Below are 19,283 nucleotides of genomic sequence, written 5' to 3'. Positions count from 1 at the left end.
ATCGACGAAGGTAAATCGCTTTGGGGGATAAATTTAATCTATTCATCGTTCATCGATATTACCAACCCTATTGCGGACGGACGGACGAACGGATTCCGCGACGTTTGGACAAAAGTCGCCAAAAACAGCAACACGACTATTTGTAATGGTCAGGACAAATAGTAAATGGCCGAGTGAAGACGCACAGAACCGAGTTTCAAGACATGCGAGTTACCGAATGTACAGTGAACTGCAGTGATGTTCCGGTTACGTTTGTCTTGCATTGCTTAAGAAGGGCGTTTTCGTTTTATGTATAAAGATTAACGGAACAGCAGGGGCGCAGTTTGCCGCGCAAGCATTACGGAACTTAGCTCCGAACTGGCGCTATACACTCTTAAAAAAAGTTTACACCCTTGGGGGTGTATCTCTGCCACACAACAATAATCGTCATCTGCCTTGCTTGCGTTTCCTCTCTTGAAAACTCGGCGCTCGCTACTTTCCTGTCGACAGTGCTTTGTCGAGCTGATAACGCGCAAGCCGTTCGTAACCAAGAAGTACCTGGCTCGCAGCCTAAAAGAAAGGAAATGCGGGCAAGACAGATAACGATTATTGTTTGGGCACAAAATACAACCGAAAGGGTGTAAAAAAAAATCTTTTTTTTTTAGATTCAGAATTAATTCCACGCGGACGTGCCTACAGACTCCCCGCTGTAAATTACAGTATGCGACCTAAAGCCCATTGGCCGTACACGTTAATCAATGAGATATTGATAGTAAATCACGTAATTTGAATCGTGGGGTTCAAGGCAACACTTGTGGAGGAGAGAGAGACGCCGTACCGAAGGCCTCCGGACTCACGTTGTTCTCTATCGTGCAACTAAATTTTGCATGTAAACGTGGCCGCTGCGCCTTGGTAGCGAACCCGCGACCTATAGGAGGGCCCAGGAGCAAATCGTCAGAGTGCGCCTTCGCGGCGGTTCGTGGAAGCAATGACCTATTCTTCGAATAATCCAGTTTAGGTAGTAGAAAGTTGCTATCTGCCAAAGAGGTTGCTAAACTTTTCTTAAACTATGAAGACTGCTGGTTTAAAAAATTATAACTACAATTGGCCTCTCACGCGGTTTGCACAATTAGAGCTACACACTTCGTGGCTGTCGATCACGTCTTAATTGACGCAAAGCGCCCAGCTGTGAGTTGGTGGGAGGGGAGAGGAGGGATGTCGCGCAAAGGGCGTGCGTACGTGTTCTGTTGATGACAGCAAGCAGCAGCGGCAGCAACAGTAAAACAAAAGGACATAGCGAAAGCGCTCAAATGATCGATGACATAGCTCTTCTGTGATTCATGTTTAAATATATGCACACTCGCGCGTTGAACTTTGGCCGCCCGCCAGCGCGAGGTGACGACAGCAAACGTGGCGAGCGGAACGGCGGGCACCCGGCCGCGTCCTTTGTGTCACGCCAGCTTTGTCTCGCAGATTGGTCGTATCGTGCGTGGCCCGTCCAACAGACAGTGAGGAAAACGAGAGCGCCGCGTCACTCAATCGTCGATTTACGTGCAGTTGCGCGACCTACACTCCAATTTTTTTTTTTTTACGCCGTTAAGGTTGTTGGCTTCTCCCATGGCTGACACTTTTATCTTTAAGGCTATAGTGTATTTATTTTTTTGTTGCGCACGACAGGCGAGCTCCAACTGCACGTGCGATGAGAGCAGAAGTAGTTGAAAGCTGCCTAATAATTGTAACCAGACTGTAAAATCATTTACACCCTTAAAGTGAAGAAAGGTGTAAATGTGTCTAACTCACACACTTAGGGTGTGGATCATTTACACCCCTAACAGTGAAAAAAGGTGTAAATGTGTCTATAACTCACACATTAGGATGTGAATCATTTACACCCTTAAAAGTGAGAAAAGGTGTAAATGTGTCTACAACTCGAAGTGTGTGAGTTATGGACACATTTACACCCTTTTTCACTTTTGAGGGTGTAAATGATGTTACAGTGCACCTGGGGCGCGCAAAAAGATATCTGACGCAAGAGTGTGACAGCGATAGCTATACGAAAAATTATTTAATGTACTTTTCGTGTCATCTGTCGCAGCCGTCATCGATTTGACTTAATTGCCGCACAAGGTCGGCAAACAAGAAAACTTCATTGGTCCCCACCAAAAAGACTCGATTCGATCTTACACCCATTAAACGAGAGCGTGCTGGCCATGAGGCAAACCTACCAACCTTCCCGAAGTTTCCGAAACGTTCCGAATTCGGTCTCCTTTTACGATTCTACATATATTGCGTCGGAATGTACGAAAAGTAAACCTTGCGGCGCGAAAATCTTGCGCTTGTCGATCGTCTCCGAACCTTCTGAAGGACGTGTTATGATGCTAAAAGAACGCTAGAGGAGGTACTGGTTTCGAGCAAGTTTATTCAAACAAATTCCCCAAGCAGGCGATGTCGGCAACAGGAAAGTCGCTGAAAAAGTGAGTGATATAAAAAAAACGACACGCTTGTTTATTTGTTTTTGCTGCTGCTTGCGTGCATGCGTTTAAAGTTGAGTAACAGTTTATAAAGTGCTTTTCCATTCCACGAAAGGCGTATGCTCAGGGTGCGTTATAGAGAAAAACAGGTATTACTCTCTTGGTACACTTCTATGTTTGGCAAAAGTAATTAGCTAAAACGAACTTTTACTTGACGTCAGCAGTTACATATATGCCTGGATTACGGGCTAATTAAACACTCAAAAATTTGGCTTCACAGAGCCTGTACTCCGTAAGGTGTACATACCAGTCGGACAAAATAAATTAACGAGTACAATCTGTTGCAGAAATCTACGTGTCATATACAGATAATTCAGCAGAAAATACATGGCACAGAATGGCTCTGCCAATTTAGGCAGCTGCTACGGCCAACCGAACGCATATCCTCGTCAGTCAGGCACACTGACTTCAGTTATTTGCAAAATTAACTTTGAAAACATGATGTGAAGTCGCAGGTGTTATTGGGGTACGGTGATCTGTCGTGTAGTCGGACGTCGCTTAGAGGGTCGCTTTAGCCTGCGTCGTCGGAGCGTTTTGGAAATGGGCAGCTGGCTATACGATACCGGTGCGTCACACGGAACAGCAAATTGTTTATTTATTATCTTTTTTTGCAGTTTGTTATAGAGCATGTTTATTTACAGGACTATACTTTGTGGTATTGCAAGGGAACTCGTATCTACAAGTTTTGGGGCACTCACGTAACGCGCGAGATTCCCCGTACAATATAAACAGCCTGTCTGGATCCGTGGGCCAGGGAAACCAGTGACGTGACGTATGGCGAATCAGGTGGCCCGAGGCCGTCGTAGAACTCCACGTTTGAGGGTAAAGCGATGAGGAAGGAAAAAAAAAAAAAAGAGCGGAATGGAGCGTCGTGTGACAATTCTGATGCCTAGTCATAAAAACGTGAAGGCTCGTGAGAAAGGGCGCCCACCACGTGATAGACCAGCCGCGATTTCTCGACTATATACGGGTGAGGTGTGGAAAGCGACTATGATGCGAGGGCGTCTCTAAATGCTGCCGCTAACCGAACGATCCAAGCAATCTTGCAGGGCTTATTTTCCCAATGTATCAACGCGCAACCAGCAGGCTCCAGAGGCGAGGATTCTCCATGACGATCGTGATTGACGTCCGCACGACAGCAACGCAAGACGCGTTTGTCTGAGCCATGAGACGAGACGAGAGGTCAGCGCGCTGATGGGCACGGCATGCCGAACAACACCTTCGCTCGTTGAATAGGCTGGCCATGTCATGAAGCATCAGTCGGCTCTCCGTGGCGTTATCGGCACGGGCCGCTTGCACATCTCGAAGGACCTGCGCGCTTTTTTTTATGGAATTTCTTGCAGAAGTCCTAGGAGCCCTGTCGTCGTCTCTGTCTCGGGACGAATGCCGCCCGATAAGAACGATAAGAATGTAGAAACTGCCACTGAAATTTGTTCACCGGATCTATTGCAATCATACTGGCATTAGACCCAAAGGACACCTCTTAGGACCATAACTGATAATGGTATTTCCTTGTCTTCTCTGCTATAATGTGGACACCAGTTCCTTTCTTTTCTGTATGCGTGCGTATTGTGCCGCGCCTAATTTTCATATCGTTACGCTAGAGCGACCGCAAATACGCAAGGAAAAGGAAGACGATGTGGCCTTGTCTGTGGAGCGGCTCGGTGCCAACGCGGCAACCTTTCTTCCCTTTTCATCATTGCATCTTTAAATAAGCGCACCCCACTGGCAACGATATAGTTTTACGTTTAGCTTATTTGCTAAGGACGTCTAACATTTCTGCTCATGCAATGCTGTATAGCTCCCCCATGCATACCTATCGCGCGTGTTCAAAACTGATATATTTTCACTATACCCAGAGGTCGCGATTTTCGTTTTGTTTGTTCTTTGCGTCGTCGTTCGCGCTGTGTTAGGGAAATGGTTGTTCCGGCGTCCCCCCCCCCCCCCCCCCATATTTATGACAGGTATCCCGTGTTCGCCGCAAGGCATACGAAGGAAATCCGCCTTCTCACGCACGATTGGAAGCAATCGTTAGAACAGTTTTTGCGCGACTCACCGTTCTTGAAGTGCGCGCCTCCGTCACTCCGGTTTCGCTGGCCACCGAGGCGGTGTCGGTTAGTTCTCCATCCTCGTAGTCATCAGCCTGTAACGAAAAAGAGGGAGACTTCCGTGTTTCAGTTGCCCGGCCGAGGCGGAAACAACGACTTCCGCCATCTACTTCCGCAGATCGTTTCCTTTTTCCGGCTGCTACGCGTGCATATCTTGTTGTAATGCTGTAATACTGGCCGAGCACGGACAGTGTTGCTGCCAAGCAGGGTTGAGTCATTGATCGATTAATCCTTCAAACCATTCTGCATTTTAATCGAACACTACACAGGAATATTAAGTTTAAATGGCACTAATGAAAAGCATTACGTCATTTCGCGGTAAGAGGTCGATTACTGAAGGAGTAAGCGAGTGCAACATTTTTTTTTTTTTTCATTTTCGTGCCTTTATACAACGCCGCTACGTCACTGTGACGTGGATTTCAAAGTATGTTCTCGCCTTGGGGACGCTGCGGCACTGTGAATTTTCTCCAACGACGAGAGTGAATTTTTGGGTCTCGCAGAACGGTAATTTGCTAATAAGCTTAACTTTGTCTTTAGTGTAACTTGCATTTATATATAGTACACGATTTAGCAAACCCAGCCATAGCGTCCTGGTGCTGAGCACAACTCTCTCTCTCTCTCTCTCTCTCTCTCTCTCTCTCTCTCTCTCTCTCTCTCTCTCTCCTTATATATATATATATATATATATCGCTTTCATTTGCTCTTAGTGTCCACTCATGAGGGAATATTACCTGTTCGGCCAACCTTCCAAAGTTAGTAGACCTGAAAGTTAGCTCTGAGTAAGTGTACTGCTGTCAAGTACGAAAGTATATATGGACTGTGTGTTACAAGCGCACTTTGCACCCCGGCGCTGAATCGTTGCCAATCGATGCTCTTGGCAGGTGCTGCGGGGACGTGACGAGACGGTCACTTCGTGACCCTAAACGGAGATGTGCACGTAGCGGTAAAAAAAGCGCCGGTTACCTAACCGTAAAGAACCACAGGCCGAACGCGACACTTCGCTGGGTGAGACAATCAATCGATCCAATCGATGTCGTGTTTTATTTTTTTTTTCTGGGGGGGGAGGGGGGAGGAGTCTGTGCGTTGGCTTGTTACGATGTAACCACGACGACTCGCCCAGTTTTTCTGCGCTGCCGCGGTTACCTTTAGGTGGTGCAAACGAGCAACTTTGTTTGCAGTGTACGGTGACAGAGGCACTAAACGCGGGGTTCGGTAACAGAGGGATTCGCCGCGCAAGCGAGATCCCGAAGTGAGCCTTTTGGCTTTGACGTTGGCCATCAATCTTCGCAACTCTCTCTCTCTCTCTCTCTCTCTCTCTCTCTCTCTCTCTCTCTCTCTCTCTCTCTCTCTCTCGCTTCTGCTGCTCGTTTTTTTTTTAACGTTTTCCTTTTTTTTTTTCGCTCGAACGAGCTTTGTTCTGTGCGTGTGACACACTCGCGGTTGTGACCCTGCGGGACTCTGACTCCACGATCGAGTCCCGTCGGTCCTGGACACCTGTTGTTAGTGCGCCGTTCCGACCGGGACGCGTGTGTTTTGGGCACCGCTGCTCGCAGCCTTAACGTCAGTCGGCGGCCTTGTTCTACTGGTCGGACAGAGAAGATGCGTTGCGTTTAATCTTCCCAGTTGGAGTTATTCATAGTTGCCAAAGCTCCCTCCCGCCGCGGTCTCGGTGTGGCCATGGCGTTGAGCTGCCGGGCACGAGGTCGCAGATTCGATTCCCGCCGCGGCGTGTTGCCCCCCTCCCCCCCCCCCCCAAAAAAAAAAAACAAAGAAGAAAAAGCGCGCTCGTGTGCTTATATCTAGGCGCACGTTAAAGGTATGCCCAGTTCGTCAAAATTAATCCGTTATCCCCGGCTTGCCGTCTACGGCGTGCCTCACGATCTTCGACGTGCCTCGTCGTCAGATTCTAGTTTTTTGCCGCGTTAAACCCCAGAATTTGATGTAAACTGCCAAGTCCTTGCCAAATCTCCCCGAGTTTCCCGTAAGTTTCACGAATTCGGGCTCGTCTTGTACGTTCTTACGCATGTTTCTTCAAATCTTACGAAAAGATGAATTCTCTTGGCTAATAAAAGTTTCGCTCGTTGTCTTCTAATTTTAAAAAGGGGGGTATACCTGCTCGGATCGAGTTTACTTGGAGAAGTTCTTGAATGCCGAGAACAACAGTCGCGTTAAGGAAAAAGCCGCCGTGATATAAAAAGTTCGTTGTTTGTCATTTTGTGCTGTTTCAGGTTTTCCGTTGCTTGTGCGCTCCGATTATATGTATATCAGGGTTAATAGCGTGCGTATGTATCACACAATATGTGATGTATGTGCTAAATATGTATGTGCTCAGGGCAATCTTAAATATGTGTGCGCTGCTACCCCCCCCCCCCCCCACACACACACACACACCTCCCGGTGTTCTTTTTTTTCTCCATGAATAAGATGCTTCCATATTGAGAGGCACAGCGATTTAATCGTACAGGTTTCAGCTCTACCGCTCCCTAATCAAGTAAGTGTGAGCCGGAGAAATGGTCTCATTACGGAGCTGCTGCAACAATTTTTGAATAAAATTTGTCACATTTATTTTAGCAAACCTGCTTATAGCAAACCTGCTTTTAGCAAACCTGCTTTTAACAAACCTGCTTAAAGGCGGGCACAGTTTCGATTGCGCGTAAAATCTCAAGGAACGAGCTGCGCCAAATGTCGGCCAAAGAAAGACGAACGTACGTACTACACGTCTTCGGTGTGAACCAATGTTAACAGCACGCAAAACCCTATAAACTGAAGCTCTGGCACCTTTATATATAACTCAAATTTCGAGAAAATCAATACTTTCACTCTGATTGGGTGCAATTTACCCAACGGAGAACTACGACCGCACAGAGTACTTGTAAGTGTACTCAGTCGTTTTTTTGGAGTACAGTTGTCGCGCGGATTGCTGCACCGAACTAGTTCAACCAACGGTACGAAAAAGGCCTCCAGTGTTGCAGGTTATTCCGCGCAGTTCTGCGAGTAACACTGGTGCGCGGAGGCGTGTTCGAAAAGGTCGCCAGCAGCGAAGCTCCCGCAGAGCCGGATGGGCCCAAACATTAGCGCGGGTTTTCCTCTCGGCATATTTTCTCGAGAAACGTGCAAACAGAGACCAAGCCTCGCGAGGGTGGAAAGAGAAAAAAAATATGACATGCCGTTGCTCGCGCGGCAAAACCTTGACGGCGTGTTTTGACGTCGCGGAGCCCTTTTCGGTTCCTTCTATATTTTTCTTTCTTTTTTTTTTTTTCCCGAGCGCACCCCTTAATAGGACAGACGACTACATGAGCAAGGTCAGAGAGGCGGGGAGAGGGCGCGTGTCTGCTTACGTGGTCTTTATTAAACGGGCTAGTGCATTCAAAGGACATCTGTGGTAGTCGGTAAGGAATCAAAAGAAGAGTGCAGTCGTTGAGAATGCTACCCACTGCAGCAGTGACAGGGGCAGCTATGGACGCAGGAGCGATTTTCTAGCTCGGATAAAGTCGGTTATGGTCTACATCGCGAGTTTCCAAGGAAGCCCATTCAAACAGTTTTGAGCCTACATGAAAACCAAGACGCGCAGGTGCAGAAAAGTTCCTACGCTTATAGAATTGCTCGCAAGCGACAGTGTCAGCTTACCGTGATGTTGAACACACAGCGAAGGTGGCCGTACACTAAACGTAAATAGTACTTACGAACGAAAAAGCTCTTTGTGTACTCGGTCCTATAGATTTGCGCACATTTTTAGCAAACTGCTCACATTCGACAAAGAATAGTTTCCTCTTTTTGGCTGTTCGAAGAGGGTTGAAGCCGTTTCGTTGATTGTGTATGGGGGCAGTTGTTTACGAACTGTCTGAATCAGAATCGGTTTTTATTGATATGATTAGAAAGATTATAAGATGTTAACATACAGAAGGAGGTCCCGAAGTCAAAGACTGCAATGGGACCTCATGTGGGACCTCACATTGTCATGTTGTAGGAAATACATAGGACAGTGGTGCCTTACGTAAGAAAGAAGGCGGGGAACGTGACGCATTTGTCACGCGATTCTCCAGCTCCGGTATGGGACGACGCAGGGAAAGAATTTAGCTTGCAAAGGCTGGACGGGGACAAGTGGAGAGAGTGTCTCTGTTGACGGTGTCGCTCGCCTCCTGAAGTCAGGGGTTCGCGGCACTTGAAATATTTCTATCTCTGCTAATAATGAACCAAGTTCAAAAATTCTTGCGGTAGAACGCTTTCTAGAGGGCACGTAACAACTTCAAGCTTATAACCAAAATTTGCATGTGGCCTTGTCAGGGGCCCGTTAAGGGTGCTTTCTGACTAAAGGTGCGAGTTATTTGCACCCTTAAGTGTGGAAATCGGTTTACAGCGTTCAAAAGAACTCAAAACAGAACTTGAGAAATAATGTACTGCTTATATCGTGCTTCGGCTTGTTGTAAAAGCCGTCACCGAATCAATGGAGGTTAGCGGCAATCTATGTGCTCACATTTATCGAGATTGTGATATGGATCTGGGGCCCAATTCACGAAGCTTTCACTTCTTAAGTGGTCCTTGTCATTGACCGGCCGTCTTCGTTAACGACATGTCCAGCATCTAGATTAGGAATTTGCTCTTGCGAACAATTACATAGTGTCAGAGGTTTCTGTGAATGCAGGCAACGGGGTATGCTATGGGGGCGGTTCTAAGCGTATACTATTTTTTTTTTTTTTTTTTTTGCTGTTGTCGTCGTTATCGACACGCGATGCAAGTCGCGGGCGTTGACTGAAGAACGCGCCTGGCGATTAAACAATTTGCCCGAGATTGCAGCTTATCGAAGAAAATACCTTCTTGCTGGGCAATGTTCACGACTGCAGCACATTTCAGAAGCCATATGCTGCAGTCAACGCTTACGGCTTTGTTTATGAGGAAGGGTTTAATTCCAGCACGGGGCCACCATGTGATGTAAATAAGTGATGTGAATAAAATCTGATGTAATTAGGAGTGAAATACTGTAAGAGATTTTGATTTAGGGCCTCAAATTTTTTTTGCAAACGTTTTCCAAGATTGAGGAGCTCTTAAAAAATATTGAAGCGCTAATTTTACAAACCAGTAACTGCGACATAAACATGCATCTCATTTCTCTAAACTGCATCTGAAACGGTCAGATTTGGTACGAGTTAAATGATCAGATTAAATCGTTACAGTGTTTACGGAGATTTTGCCAAAGCCCTGTTCACAAATTACTGGTATACTTATACAATACTACATTTTTTTGGTCAACTCTAGATGTCTCAATAGATAGAGTTTACACAATTGCTATATTTCCTTCTTGCCCAGTTCATTCGATACTCCCATGTTTACAATTTTGCAGTATTCGAGAATTATCTTAAAGCAATTACTGATCTAAATAATCTAGCTCCTACATTCCGAAATTTCAATTTCACTGCAACAAACCGCACCGAAATTACCATGTACCTTTTAATTTTACCATGTACTTTCACAGACAAGTTCCTGAACTAAATGAGTTGGCGAATTAATTAGTTCAAACATACATGATGCAGTTTCACAGCTGAAGCCACAGTGTACGTGTGTTACATTGTATAGAATCTAATTTTCATACATACTTGCCAAAAAACCAGCCACGTAAAAAAAAAAAAGAAAATGCAGATCCAGCGCACATCTCAGAACACTTGTTAAGGGATCGAGCTTTCGTGAAACGAATAATGAAATGCTTGCGGACTCAGGGCTGTCTTCTGAGCCACACTGCTGCAGCTAAGGCTCTGGGAGACCGACAGACACACGCGTGGAGCACCACCACAACCACTTTTACTTGGCCGCGTTCAGGATACCAACTGCCAGCTATCCGGCTTCCCGGAGCGCTTGCATCGCGATGGTGACGGCCACGGTAGAGCGTCTCAATGTAGAGGCACCCTAGCATGGAAGAAGGAAAAAAAAAAAAAAAATAGGAGGGAGCATACCGCAACTCGATTGAAGTCAAACCTGGTGGCCCAACACGTGATCGCGCGTCAAAGTGCGCGTTTGGTTTTAGGGTTCCCGATCTCCAGGCAGAGCCACCGCAGGGCAGCCGAACAAACGCGCACCGAATAAAAACTACTGGCACAGCTACTGGGAACCCAACGTCTCGGCAAATCTCGATTCTTGCTCCCTGATCCCGACGCAAGAGGTCACGTGTTGGGCCACCGCTGTGGCTTCGTGGAGCGTTCGCTCGCCTAGGCTGGCTGCGTGACGTAATGATCCGTCCTATATTTTTTATTTCTTCCATGCACCCTCGGCCACGGTTGATGGCAGCGCCCCACGCGCTGTAAATTTGCTTGTTTCATTCCTGCGTTCCAGTGTACTATAATATAGGTGTAGTAGAATGTAAGGGTTGTTTGCTCAGAGGCACCGCGTGCGTGAAGCCGCCGATGTCGACTTGGAAACGGAGGAGCAGGAGGAGATTAACTTTATTATAGAAGAGGTCTTAGGCGGGGGTTGGGGTGACGTTCCCCTCCCCGCAGTGAGCTCCTCTTCTAGGCCGGACGCCAGGTGGCCTACCGACGATGTCGTTCGGCGACCTCTTCGGCCCGCTCCGTGACTCGGAGTTGAACCTCCGGGTCCGAGCTGAGCAGCGCGGCCTCCCACTGCAATTGGGTAGAGAGCTGCAGACTGTTCGACGGCTTGTCTTGATTACATGAGTATAGGATGTGTGGTGTGTCTGCCTTATGGTGCCCACAGAGAGAACAGACGGGGCTGAACTGCTCTGGGAACCATATGGAGTATATGTACGGATTAAAGAAAGTGTCTGTTTGGAGCTGTCGCGAACTGACTTGTTGTGTTTTACTTAGAGATCTATGTGGTTCTGGGAAGATTTGTCTTTCTTTCTTAAAGTGGGCAGTAATTTCTTTGTAGGTCGTCATTCGCTCCTTGGCCGACCTGAGCTCGGGGTAACCTACACATTGACTAGCAACGTTTGACTAGGGCGCTTCGATGCGCGCGCCCCCCTCCGCCGCTCGGATGGGGGCGCGCGCATCGAAGCGCCCTAACATTGACATCGACGGTGCGACGCCTGGTGTGTCGCAGAAAAAGCGCGCATTGCTACACGTGCACAGAAGAGCGGCGTCGTACACCGTCGAGATCAATGCAGCGACCGCGTTCGCGCCCTTTCCGTTTGTGCTTCTTCGCCGTGGCGTGCGCTGTGCATGTTCACGGCGTCTCTTCTGCTATGCTATATTACGAGGAAAGCGTCAGCAGAATTGTAGCTGTGTACCAGTGTCAAACCCCAGAAGCCTGAGGGGCTTCCCCGAGGGTTTAATCATTGTTATTAAGCATGCGCGAACTTCGACGGCGTCAAAGCTAGTTCCTCGAGAAGGGTGTATACCCGAATGCGCATATACCTTTCGCCGCGCTTGTGCTGTTCATTTGGGCAACCAAAAAAAAAAAAAAAAAGAGAAGCGTAAGCGATTGCGGGCTAATGGTTAGAGCATCGGACTGCCGTGCTGGGAGACCAAAGTTCGATCATCCCTCTGAAAGGCCCGCAATTATTATTATTATTATTTTTTTGAAGTGTGGGCTACTCTGCAAGACTGCAGTAGCGCAGAGCAGCCACGGTCAGTGAAACCCTGGAGGGCTCGCGAAGAAAGCTTCGCTTAAGAACAAAGAACAAAGAAAGAAAGAAAAGAAACAAATCAAGGATAATGCGTTGACAAGCTTTCGCGGCAGTTTGGCCACCCAGGCTTTATGGGAAATAGCGATATATGCGTGCACCGCGGACGCATTTCGCCACGAGCCTATAATACGCAAACATGATCCTCAAGACCTTCGTTCGGGGGGGGGGCGACTGCCACGCTTCGGGCTGCAGCACAATCGGCTATTGTCTGCGAGTATGACTCATCTGCTTACGCGGCCGGCGGCCATGTCTCATATGATCATGCTGCGAAGCGCACATTTTCTGCGAGGTTATAACTCGTCCTCCGTGTACAGCGGTTGCCTTCAACATTTTGCTTGACATTAATGTACGCACATATTAAATGCGCGTGTATGTTTTCTTCGCTATTTTTATCCGACCTTTGCTTCTATCCGCCGTGGTGACTCGGTGGATGTGGTGTTTTCGTTTGCCGTGCAAGAACGTCGCGGGATGGACTCCCCGTCGCGGCTGCATTTATGTGGCAGCGGAATGCGAGAGCGTTCGTGTGTTGCTTAGATTCAGTTGCACGTTCAAGAAGCCCCGCCCCGCTGTCCAAAATATAGATATGTTTATAACGCAGCTGATTGCACATAGGTACGTGCCAAACTCTCCAGAATTTCCCGTACCGTTTGCGAATTTGGGCTCGTTTTGCGATTTTAAGAATGTGCCGTCAAGTCACACGGAATAGAGAGAGAGAGAGAGAACTATGTTAGCGGAAGAGCTTCGCTCGTTGGTCTCTGAACCTTCCGTAGCGAGTCTTATGATGATGAAAAGTACATAAGAGAGATGCTATGCATCGACTCGCAAGTTAAAACAATTTCTTGAAGCAGCCGATACCATACACTTCCAAGTCGCCTTGATGTTAAAACAAATGTGTTGCGTGTCAGTCTACACTGTCACAAGTTGGTTGCCGCATTTGTGCGGACGTCTAAAAGTGTGACTCATCGTTTATCCCCGAAAAGGCGTGTTGCCCAGGGCAACATTTAAAGTACCCGGGCTATTCTGAATATTAAACGATGAATATTTTATTGCGAATTTCAAAATTCGCAAGATCTTCAGTAAACGACAGAAAAAGAAAGAAAGGGGTGAGGGGAGAGCGTACAATTCGCCTACGCCTTCCCTTCCCTTTTTTTTCTTTGTGTCGTGTACGTACGAATTTTAAAGTTCGAAGGTTGCCAGGTGCGTGATTGGCTTTGACCCCGTTGGCATTTATGTGGAACTTCGGCCCAAAAAGTGGCAACCTTTTTCTTCCCCTATTTTTGCACAGTAACCCCAGAAGCCTGCTTCTTTTCGAAACGAACAAAGACGAAGGGGGTAAATGGAGAGGAAGTGTCATGAAAGTAGGTTTCTTTAAAACATTAGACAGTTTTAGCTTGTCCGTAAACTCATCGTTTGTAGATTACCGGGTCACCGAAGAAGCGATCGAACGGCATCAGTAGCGCTTGCAGCGCCATTCTTGTGACGCAGAGTTTAACGAGAGAGCGCACATAGCTTATGCCCCCCCCCCCCCCCCTCCCAATGGATTACCTTCTTCTACTTTACTGCTGCATAAGGCGTTGGTATAGCGACGTAATTAATTGAACGCGAGTCAATTTATGTTCACACGGACGCACCGTAGTTAAACAAAACGTCACAAGACGTCGTTGCCAGCTTTGCCGTATCCCTAAAGGGAAAGACGATTACTGACGCGCTAAGCTGTCTACTGCGGTATCTCAGTGGCTATATATAGCGTTTTCATCTGCCGAGCACGAAGTCGAGGGTTCAATTCCCCAACGCGGCGGCAGCGTAACGATGCGTAGGCGGGACGCAAGAAAACGTTAGAGTAGCGCGTTGAAGAAAACATACAAGTGAAGAATAACCGGGAGCGATCCACTAGGGATTCTTTCATATACCTTGTGTTTTCGGTACATGTAACTTCATCGATCAATCAAATTGTTTTCTCTTTGACGTCCTTTGTGCTGCAGAGCACTGCTATTCAGAAAAGGATTTACTTCTGCGTGTCTTTTGGTTTGCAGGTCTAATATTGTCCTTAGTTTACGCATCGGTTACTGAAGACTTAAAGGGACCCTGAAACGCTTTTGACGATTTTCTACAAACGTATTGAGTCGTTAGAGTAGTCCCTTCTGATCATTAATTGACACATCTAAGTGCTCCGCGTAAAGCGTGTAATTTATTATAAGGTTTTAAATATGCACATCGCTGCCGATCGCAGCGCACTGCTCGGCGGAATTTTAAGCCGCCCCTACCCATATGACCGAAATCACCCATACGACGTCAGTGGGGCGAGCTATCCGATTGGCTGACAAGGGCGCGTGATCGATAATTTCTCCAATTTTATGGTAAACAAATGATCTTCGTAATAGTTGCAATGTTAGTTAATTTGTTTTTATGAAAAGAAAGTAACATAAAGAGAATGCACAAGAATAATTTTTCAGTACACTTAAGCACTTCCGGCACACAGCGTGTGTCGTCTGCTTGTGTTACAACGTACTCCATTTTGAAGAGAGCTCCGCGGTCATAGTCGGTCTCAGTCTTTTCGCGAGCACTATGATTCGACTTTGTTGCCTTGTGGACTGCAAACGTAGCGACTGGCAATGTGTCAAGCTGCGACATCGTGTCCCTCTGCAAGGCAGCGTACGAGCGAACTGGCTGCTGCGCATCGGACTGCCGCTATCCGATCGGTGCCAGGATTTGCGCGTTTGTGGCCGTCACTTTACAACGGAAGATTACTAACGCAATAGCGTTTCCCGAGTCCGGTATTAGGGAAAACGCAAGCGCAAGGGGACAGAGTCTGGCCGCTTGACTTTGCCGTAACGGGATGAGCCATGAGATGAGCAGAAGGGCAAATGCGAATGGTCTGCACGGTGCAGCCACCTGGTGGCACAGAGCTCAACCACACACAGTAGCAGCAACGAAGTGTATTCTTCTTTGCTGCTGGTGTGTATTTTTCGCAGGAGTGTAATCGTGAACACGTTTTTATAAATGTTTAAAATGTTTTACACTTGTTTAGAGCAATATTAGCGCTTTGTTTGGCTGGTTAAGCTCTGCACCAACAAGTGTACGGACCGTGCAGACCGATCAGGCCGCTCACGTACGTCTACGCTAAAGTTCCTTCATCAGCTTGAGTTTATGCCTACAGTCATTTGCCGAAAAGACCAGCTTGCCTGTGGTTACCGGAATACAAGACACGTTCGGCGCTACGACAGAATGCTCGCAACGCACGCTGCTTCGATAGCTCTCGCTTGCGATCGACGGCCAAGCGGCTAGCGGAGCGGTCTCGCGCGGGCGGGGGCGGGCTCCAAAACAACCGGAAGTGGACGATGTGACGTCGCATCGTGACACAGAACCAGTGAAGGCGGAGCTTAGCCCCGCTCGCTCGGCGAACGAGTTGAGGAGGAAGAACATGGCTAGGGAGGAGGGTAACTTCTAATCGCTTGTAGCTCCATTAATACGTAACGCTTCACTTAAATTGTGGTGCGAATGTTCTACTTAAGCTGTACCCTACGCGTCTACAAAATTTGTCCGAACCGTTTCAGGGGCCCTTTAAAGAAAGAAGTCCGTTCCCCAGTCTTCCGAATTTAATGTGACCCTGTCAAAAAACATCTCATATAACACGTGACACACATCCACTAATGTTATGGGATCATATGAGATATTGAGTAAGTGTCATATGTATCACTTTTCTTTTTTTGCTGAGGATACTATATCGTGTGAGATATTATTTGTGATATACTATATAATTTAGCGTAAATGCTACATTTGTGCGCGTGTACTACACCGAATCATCACATAAAAGCAGCGGTAAGCAGAGAAGTGAGTTAAGAAAATAAATGTGCGGCTACAGGAAAGAACTGCGAACACGGGCGCTAAATACCAAATGAATGTTTTAGGTCAAACGACGTATTCATAGGAACATAATGTTCCTACGAATATTTTTTTGCTACTGCTATCGTACTGTGCATGTGACATTGACTTTTTGTTAGCAATGGCTATTGCTGCTGTTAATGTATAATGTTCTGTTTCTAAACAGTTGCGATCCGTTCATTATGTTCCTCAGTGTTGTTAATATATTTCTATAGGTTCGCTACATACTGTTTGTGTGTATGCAATCATGTAACTGTGCAGCTACTATTTATCGGGGCTCCTGTAGCTTAGTCAAGCTGCCGATCTCGACAGCTTTTCCCGCTGGTTTCCAATTATGCATGTTGCGTACGATGCGAACAAATTTATTTACTATAAATATAATTACGTTGCAGGCACGTGGCAACGGCGGCCGGGTGCAATGAAACAGCAAAATGAATTCTTGGGGAAAATACATATAGTGTTCGATAACCCTCTCACCTTGCACGATTTATATACGCATACGTGCTTTGGCCAGTAAAGTTCAGTTAGTATGGTCAACGCCTGTGTTTGTAGGTCTTACTTTTCTCTAACCACACATGTAGTTTATGACCGCACTTCGCTGCTTTACTTTTACATTTACATCATTAACTAAATTCGATAAAATCGCCCAAGCCGCTGTACCGAACAATTCTGGGTCAAATTTCGCGTTCCGCCATTGGTCCGTGCCGCCCATTTCTATACAGGTCGTAGGCACTGTAAACGCATACCTTCCTTTTCTTTTTCACTGACACAGGTGCTACGCGGAGTTCACAGACATAGCAAACTGGCAGGTGTCTGTTAATGTGCCGCCGTTTATTTGTTGTTATACGTGTTACGGCGGCGCCGCTCGATTTCCGCCGTTTAATAGGGAAGACGCAGAATAGCTGGGCGCGGAAGCAGGTGCGAGCGCGTCAGCGTCAGCCTAAAATTTCTAGACATTTCGTCGCGGCGAGAGTGGAGCAGGTCGCGTCTTTTTTTATGCAGGTGCGAACGTCTTGCACGTGTCACGCGTCGCTGTCTTTGATAGAAAGCAGTTTTGCGAGCACGCCTCTTTTTAAACTCTTCTCGTGTCCTTGATGTATAGCTGGCGCGTCGAATGCTCTCCGTCTCATTACGCGACAGGTGGTCTAACAGTTCGGCGTGATAGGGGTCCGTACTTTGCAGGCGCAGCTGGCTCAATTGCATGCGACGCTTCAACGGTGTCGCGACCTTGGAGACGTCTTCGCCTTACATACATATACCGCGTTTTGTCGAGTATAGTGACGGCGGCCCCTATCCCGCTTGGAAACTCATCTGGAGAAAGACAGGAAATATACTAAGAAAGAATGGAGCAAGAACGCAAGTAAATAAGGAATAAGAGGAGAAGGAAGGAAGCAAGAAAGGCGAGAATAAGAAAGGAGCTAGAAATGAGAGAAAGAAGGAAGGGAAGGAAGGCGAAATGAAATCGAATTCGCGAGAAAAAACCGAGAAACGAAACAAGAAATTGGGGAATAAGAAAAACAATAGAGGAAGCAAAGATGAAAAAAAAACAATGAAGTTAAAAGCTAGAGAAAGAAAGGAGCAATGACGTAGACGAAAGAAGCTTTGAAGGAATCGAGAGAGAAATCGAGAGAGAGAGAAGCATTGAAACCAAGAAAAGGAAGGGAAGCATTAAGGAAGTAGGAAGTAAGCAAAGAGATAAGCAAAGAAGCCACAAATGACGTTGTCCTTTTGAAAAGCTTGGAATTGCACACACGAGCATGGTCAAAAACTCTGTAAGAGTACATGGCGGTTAGCGCTCCACGGATGTCTCAGTTAACACTTATCAGCAATGTGGGGAAATTTGCTGAGCGTTAACTGGAACAACTGGAACATGTTATTTCGGTTTTGTTACGCTGTGTTACGTTAGATTAATTGTACCTGGATTCTTCTTGTTTCATTTTTTGAACTGGTGGTGGTTTTTAAGCTGGCGTTCAGCGTTGATTTCTGATGTGTGCATTCATGTCTGATTGTACGAGCTGCTTTGTAGACCTTTTAGCCCACATTCATTTCCAGGACGCTTTCTGGAGGAATAAACGTGAATTTAATTGTTCATCGGCACTTCTCGCCACAGGTTTTAAGGACCCACTTCTCGAAAGTGGTCAGATCTTCTTAAACATGACGTCATTACTGATCCGCTTCCATTTCTCTTCTAACGCATGCCCGAGGATGAATAACTAATGTTAGTGAACTTCGTTGTATAGGCAACACCACCGTGGCGTACAACTCATGTCCTCCTCAAGTCTTACACCTTGCGATGTATAGAGAGGAGGCGTTACGTCTGTTTGTACTTGCTGTGTTTTCTTGTTTTTGGCGCGAGGACAGCCGAGGCCATACTTGTGCCACGTCGGGTTCCGTTTACCACACCGGGAAATGAAAGGCAGGTTAGAGAGGAGAAAACGCGGAACACGGCTCGCCATAGGTTCACTCACTGCTTCGTCGCCGAGCGGCGTCTGTGTCGGCTGCTCTGCGCCGGTACCTGGATCCCGCTGCGACTCGGCCAACTTCTCTAGTTCTGCCTTGATGTCGTCTTCTCCGAAAGGCTCGGGAGAGACGCCATGTAGCAGAGACGTGACGCTCCTGCGAAGATAGGGCAGCATCGATGGGAACTGTCCGTTTCGGTCGGGTTGAGGCGTTGGGTTTTTGAACCCCGCTCGAAAGTCGCCCTTTGCGCCTGCCGTTCGGCACGCATGTGTCGCGGTGAATCACGTGGCTCTTTTCTTCCTTCTTTTGAAAGCGCGTTCCGACTGCGTTTAAAGCAGATGCGCACAGCTGTTTTCGGTTTTGTCCTCTTCCCTCTTCTTTTCTTTTTTTTTTTTTTTTGTCGCGTGTCGCCGTATTTGGATCGTCTGTTCCTTTTTCTGTGCGTTTCTTTTTAGTGTTCATCTGCTTTTGTTTCGCCTGTAAACATGCGAACATTACACTTCCTCACACACACAAAAGGGTGGGGGGTGGCAATCGAATGTGGAATGCATCGTGTATGTTTCAGGGCTAGTGACATCTATTTTTTTTTTACCTTTTATCTTTTCGTATGTACTGGTTCATCTGAAGTTTCACCTGAAGTTTAATCTGTTTTTCCTGTTCGTCTGTTCCGTTTCGCATGGAAACAATTTG

The 19,283-nt window shown here is 47.0% G+C and overlaps 1 protein-coding gene across 2 annotated transcripts in view; it reads right to left on the bottom strand.

Annotated features, from left to right (window-relative positions):
• LOC142560126 (uncharacterized) overlaps nt 1-18,886 on the bottom strand; it is a 49,717-nt gene extending 30,831 nt beyond the window's left edge. Inside the window, exons 1-2 of one of the 2 annotated variants that reach the window (XM_075671959.1) lie at nt 18,602-18,886; nt 4,567-4,653 (exon numbers count right to left, since the gene is read on the bottom strand). In XM_075671959.1, coding sequence (XP_075528074.1) covers nt 4,567-4,653; nt 18,602-18,769 — 255 coding nt within the window. In that variant the 5' untranslated portion in view covers nt 18,770-18,886. The remainder of the gene's footprint in view (nt 1-4,566; nt 4,654-18,601) is intronic. The other variant, XM_075671960.1, reaches the window with a different exon arrangement.
• Between the last annotated feature and the right edge of the window lie 397 nt (nt 18,887-19,283).

The sequence above is a fragment of the Dermacentor variabilis genome, chromosome 10 (assembly GCF_050947875.1).
Source record: "Dermacentor variabilis isolate Ectoservices chromosome 10, ASM5094787v1, whole genome shotgun sequence".
In the NCBI taxonomy this organism is placed as follows: Eukaryota; Metazoa; Arthropoda; class Arachnida; order Ixodida; family Ixodidae; genus Dermacentor; species Dermacentor variabilis.
This window is presented reverse-complemented; position numbering and strand designations above follow the sequence as displayed.